General features: G+C 47.9%; 1 protein-coding gene across 15 annotated transcripts in view; it reads right to left on the bottom strand.

Annotated features, from left to right (window-relative positions):
- Window positions 1-889: 889 nt before the first annotated feature.
- The window catches only part of LOC146857785 (myotubularin-related protein 9-like), a 452,543-nt gene continuing 447,326 nt past the window's right edge, over window positions 890-6,106 (bottom strand). For all 15 annotated transcript variants that reach the window (XM_085648410.1, XM_085648408.1, XM_085648401.1 and 12 more), the window contains one exon: window positions 890-2,488. In XM_085648410.1, coding sequence (XP_085504536.1) covers window positions 2,340-2,488 — 149 coding nt within the window. In that variant the 3' untranslated portion in view covers window positions 890-2,339. The remainder of the gene's footprint in view (window positions 2,489-6,106) is intronic.

Raw genomic sequence — 6,106 nt, 5'->3', positions numbered from 1 at the left:
CCCACCCCATGCCACACAGTCCCTGGTGCCTGCGAAGACCAGCAACCGTCATGTCTGTAGTGTACCTCTCCCCATTTGCCCAAATTACGGCAGGCCTCACAAATGCTTTTCCAAACATTGGAGGAGTGAAGTTAGAATAGTAATCCCTCCCACCCCAAATATTTGCAGAGAGGACACTTGTGGTACGCCAGTCCTGCGATTTTAAGGGAAAGTGCGGAAATGCATCAAATTCCGGGGACATACACTGACAGTGGAGCGTCAGCGGTTAGGTCTGAGTCCCTGGGGTGTTCATTATTCTTAGCATTCTGTGCATAATAGGCAGGGCTGGACGGGGAACCCAAAGCATCCTTTGCAAATTGTGTCAGACCAGGCCCCACACAGTGCATAGCAAGTGCAGCGAGCGAACCTGACCACTACAAAGGGGGGCTTTGGGGTCTTCTCCCCCAAGAAAATTTGGGGGGAAATGGTGCATTCTACAACACATTTGTCATTCATTATATATTCAATTCTATTAGCGTTTGAAGCATAGCAAATTATAAACTTACTGTACACAAGGATACAATAATCTTTGTTGGGGCTCTTCAATGATTCCCTCACTATCAACCTCCAGCAGTGGCCCTCATCTCGCCACAGCCCCTCTCTCACATGTATTTCATTTGTTTTTATAGCACCTTTCATACCAGTGTAGGCCGTCAGAGCACTTTACATCATACACACATACAGACACAATGAATCATACGTGTGTATATCAGTGTCTACAAAATGTTACATAAGGTAAAGGAGACTGCAAGGTGTAGGATTAACGTCATCCATACTGGTAGGCATTTTTTAAGAGTGCTTGGTCTGGAGATGCACAAACTTTGGATGGAGTCAGAACATAACACAGTGGTTAGAGTTGACCTTATTTATAAGAATGTATTTCTACCCAAACAAACCTTTTTAGCAACATCAGGACATTGAAAGACTGGGAAAAAACATAACATTCTAACCTGTACCTAGGAGTTTACATACAGCTCTTTGATGGCAGTTCATAGCTCACTGTGCTAGATTACGATTGTAACTTAGGAACTGCACAATAACAAAAGAATCTCTGTGACAAAAGCAGTAACCCACTGAGCTATGCACATAAAATACTTTTCTTTGATATGCATAGTGCACGTTCTTTACAGCAGGCATATTAACCAGCTGCGCTACCTTAGATGAGTCAAAACTGCCACTAGACTAAACTCCCATCCCTCTCTACATTAATCACCAGAGTTATTGTGACGCTTTTATTGTTGCCTGAAAACTGCTGGACATACAATAACTTTGCTATGCTTTTAAAACTTCTATAAAACCGGCCCCCACCCTTCCAGCCTTCCAGGCAAACGCCCATTGCCCAGTACGGCCAGTCCGGCCTTGATAGCAGGAGGAGACCACAAATCGTAGTACCTGATTTACAGCCAGGTCAGGAGCAATGAGCATCTCCCCATGGACTTGTACTGATCTTGGGCCGCTTGGACACATGACTGGGCTTCAGTTCACACCAATGTAAAATGGGAGTGCTCAAAAGCAGGTAACCTTATTTAGTGAGATTTGCTTGCCAGGGTGTGATTTAAGAGAAATTAACAGGTACAGCAACAGAGGATGGAAAAAAGGTAAAATACATCCCAAAATGTGCAATTTATTGCACTGTACATAACATTCCTGTACACAGTTCGCAAGCGAAATAGGTTTACAGTGCTGAAACTAGTAATTGAATGCTGGAATGCAATAATGTTCTGGTGCCTTTAAAGAAAAGTGGGGTTTCCTCCGTCCCTAAGGCTGGACCTGTGTCCCAGAGACGAGGACAAACCTGAGAGCTCTCAGGCAGCGGCAGTATATTAATATGGACCTGTTCTTTTCTTTGTTGCTACAGCCAGCATTTGAGGGTATGGGTTGGTCAAAGACGTAGAGGGTCCTTTTGGAAGTTATGGTTCTCTGACCTCACTGTTTCTATTCGGCACACAGCACTGCTCAGGCCTCATCAAAAGGTAACACTCTGGCCCGGCTCGCCTTTCAATCGAGTTGTTGTGAAGGCCCGGCAGTTTTAGAGTTGAGGGTGCTTCGCAGGTGTGAATCCTTCTTAACATTGTCTTAGCTTAGTCCCCTTTGAAATGTGACCTTTACAAATGTTCCTTGGCCTCTTTTTCACCTCTCTAGGTGAGACACACGGAGGATTGTTCAGAACTAACCACACCACTGTGCACTCCCTTCCTTTGGTGGGAGCATTATGTGCTCAGAAGCTTTTCCAGCTTAGGGTTCCAGGCTAGAAAGTACATGATGGCCAAGTTTGTGTTTCCTCTGTCATGTTCCAAAACTCAATGTGCCAGGTCTGAGATCAGGAGCTTGTCACACACGCAGTCTTCTGGCGACTCAATTCGATCGTGGCTCGAGTTCACTAGGCGACAAATTTCTGAATTGACTTCAGACAAATGATCCATGGGACAGATCCAGTGAAGAAAGAAACCTGCAGGAAGGAAACAAAGGCGCATGTTACTATATTATGTCATTGACACATATAAGCAGCCAGTGATTTGAGAGATGTCACACCCTGCCTCCTTTTTTTGCCCAATGGCTATTAGCTGCGGTGGCTGCACATGTGCTTATTCTTGGTGGAAAAGGCCAAAATAACAAAAAGATTAAAGAGTCTCATAATACAGAGAACGAGGACAAGGAGCAGGTTGAGATGGACTGGAAGAGCAGAGAAGGGGAAGACAGGCTTTTTCAGAAGCTTGCAAATGGCAAAAAAAACTTTGAGTGCGAGGCGGCAATGAAGGCTATCCCAGGTCCTGCAGCTGCTGCTAACATCTTGCCCAGCATCCTCTTAGGACTTGGGGGGGGTGGGGTGGAGTGAGAGTGTTGTTCATCCGTCGGGGGCACCGAAGCCCTAATGGACCTGAATAATGAGGCCAGAAGAGTAATTGCATGGGAGATGCATTGTGCAGATGTCTGGGTTTACCCGTGCCCATTGCATGAAAAACTTTATAAGTACACCGTAAAATGGTGTCTAGTATGAGACATGGATGTATGGGGCATTAAGGAATTTGACAACTGCCATTCTTGGGTGCCCACACGATGGCGAATAGACTAGGTCAGATGAGACAGAGTTTACTGCTGACAAAATTAGGAGGGAGACTAGCTTCTAGCAGCATGACCAGATGCATTCCTTGACTGCCTAAAGTAATTGCCAATACTCCCAGTAAGGAGAAGCCAAAGTGGAAGCTATTGTTTGGTTCAAACCAGAAGGATGTTTCAAGGGGCAGATATATCCAAAGCAATCCCAAAAATGGTTGTTGTAAATGTGTGGACAAGACCCACATTACAAGACACTGTCCTAGATTTATATCCACTATTCAGATAGCTACTACTGAGTTACACTGGGAAGACATGTTTGCCATGGCTCCTAAGGAACCAGGACTAGTGTCTCTGAGTAGTGGGGGATGGAGCCTTAAGCTGTTTGTAAGTTATCACTGAACACTCGCCAAATTCTATGAGAGATCTATGTAAAATGACCCTGAGTGACTGGGCTCTGAGGCAAAGGGGACATCATGATGATGTTCTTCTCTGAGCCATGCTCAAAGAAAATATATCAGAGTTGCAATGCGCATTACAAGATCACCAGTGAGAATGCTTCCTTCTGAGGCACCTCCTAACCTGGCGGAAAATAAAGGTTGGAGAGATCTTCCTGTGTAATTCCTCCTAGTCAATGAGCTCATCTTGTTATCGACTGGTGGAGGCCGACCTGAACTGGCACAAGATGACTCACAGTGAGCATGCTTTTCTCCTAAGACAGAGTCTTACAGCAGGAGGAAATGTTTAAAAAATACCTCTCCCCCACCTTATTAGTGAGGAAATTGAGTAGATCATGGATCCTTGGGTGAATACCCTGAGGGTCTACCAGAACTGCCTGATGGCTTAGTTGGTAGAGACATGCTGAAGGAAGATTCCTGTAAGTGTCTTTAAGAACCTGTAGGAGAGAAGGGTCTGCTTTCTATGTTCACCCCCACTTTTTGCTTTTGCTTTACTGGTTTTCGACTTAGATGTGGCTGTGGGCCTGCTAATCAGACCCACAGCCCTGCTGTTCTCTCTCTAAATTAATACTATGTACTTTAGGTGCATAACCCATTTGGATAGGATCACCGTATTGGCCCCTGTACAGTGTACCTTAGGTACCCAGGGCATAGGTGTACCCTAGGCCTACCAGAGGCTGAAGCATGTATTATGCCACCCCTGGCCTGGCCTTCCATTATGACACAACTGGCTGATCACTCAGCTGGGGCAAGGTCGTGTAATCACCCCTTGCTTAGGTGTAGTATTCCTATACCTACCTTATGTATAGACACATGTGTACCTATCAGCCACTCCTATGGCAGGCCTTAACAATCCTGGAGGCAGAGTGCTTGGTAACATGTGAGATGGTGCTCTAGCATGAGCTGAGCCTGTCTTCAGCTTTCGGAACCATGTCCTTATAGCTGTTCTATGATATAGCCTACCATATACTCTTAAAGTGCCTTATAATCTTAAACGGTTATGGTAACTATGTTTTTCCTGTATCAAAACATGTCGTGTAAGGTGTCTAACACTTTGGAATAATACCCCCATCCCATTTCTGGGGATGAGGATATTATCCCTCCCTTATAGAGGGAGAAGACATGTTGCAACCTACTTACCCGGTTAAAGTTAACCAGAGCCCCAGCATCACAAAATGGATGCTGCTGCCACGACACAAGTCTGAGCTCCTGCTGCTGGGAGTGATCCCGGCAAGGGAGGCTTGGACAATAGGTTTCCTGCCTTGGGAGGTGCGAGCACCACCCCAGACAGGCCTTAGTGTATTGGGGCAGGGAGGGATGAATGAAACGAGACACTGCCTGGGGCACACAAGGTGTCTCATGCATAGTCCAGTTCAAACCGGTGCTGGGGCACTCCAGCCCCAGTCCTGGTGCGAAACTGGACAAAGGGAAGGGGGTGTAACCACCCCCCTCCCAGGTCCCACCCATAAGGCGTGACCTAGCAGGCAACCCAGCCCCCCAGATTAGTATAAGAGTGGTAGCTGGGCCCCAGGAGATTAGATTATCCTGAACCTGCAACTTGAACAGAAACTCTGGACCTTCGACATTCGACGAAAGAAGAAGACTGAAGAATCTCCCTTGTGGCCAAGGAGTGGCTACCCTGTGCAAACAGGCACCATCAAGAGACTACCCTTTGCTTTGCTGAAGTTCTACGAGGGACCGACTGCAGAGCCCGACCAGAGCCTTTACTTCCAGACTTCTCCGACCCTGATCCACATCCACAGCCGAGCTGAGATCCGTGGAGGCGACGAGAGACGTGGGACCGGCTACCTGGGAAAAGTGGCGAGTATCTTCCAGCGCAGCTTCTGAGGTCCCCTCGAAGTTGTGCACCGGGGATTGAGAAGCCCCAACCCCAAGCACCATCTGCACCGAAGATCAGCCCCCCACACTCCACGAGTCCTGCGTTTGGCCCTTCTGCATTTTCCTGCTTGCCGCGTCTGTCCGGTTGCTTGCCCGTTGGCTAGCGGCCTCTGTGACGACACACTTTTAAATCTTCACTGCTGGTTTCGCTCCTCCAGACTGGCTCCTGTTTCTTTGCAAAAGAGAAGCACCCCAGACCTTCCTGGTCTGCACCAGAAGCAAGTCCTCCGTTCTTCGTGGGTTCCGCTTGCCAAGGCTTGGTGAGTCCTAGTTCGACTTCGACGCCGCCGACAGCAAGTGCCTTCGTGGGACAGCTCGCCTCCTGGTCCTGGTCGTCCTCGACGTCTCCTGGTACCCGTGGCTGCAGCAACAAGCTTCACCCTTCACCTGCAATCTTCACAACATCGCCTGGTTCCTTCCTGGTTCCACGTGGTCACTGGCTAGTGACCTTGACTCTGTCCCTTCTGCTTGCAGGTACCCTTCCTTCTTGATCCCGGCCTTGGGATCCACCGGACACTCTGCACTGACTGCCTGTCAGCAACTTTCCTTCAGGCATCCATAGTAGTCCACAACGAAACCCGACGCAAGTTCACACCTATGCACCCGCAGCCCGTGGGCTAGGTAACTTGGGTACTTCGGTGCTCACAAGGGTAGTG

Source organism: Triturus cristatus, chromosome 3_2, assembly GCF_964204655.1.
Source record: "Triturus cristatus chromosome 3_2, aTriCri1.1, whole genome shotgun sequence".
In the NCBI taxonomy this organism is placed as follows: Eukaryota; Metazoa; Chordata; class Amphibia; order Caudata; family Salamandridae; genus Triturus; species Triturus cristatus.
This window is presented reverse-complemented; position numbering and strand designations above follow the sequence as displayed.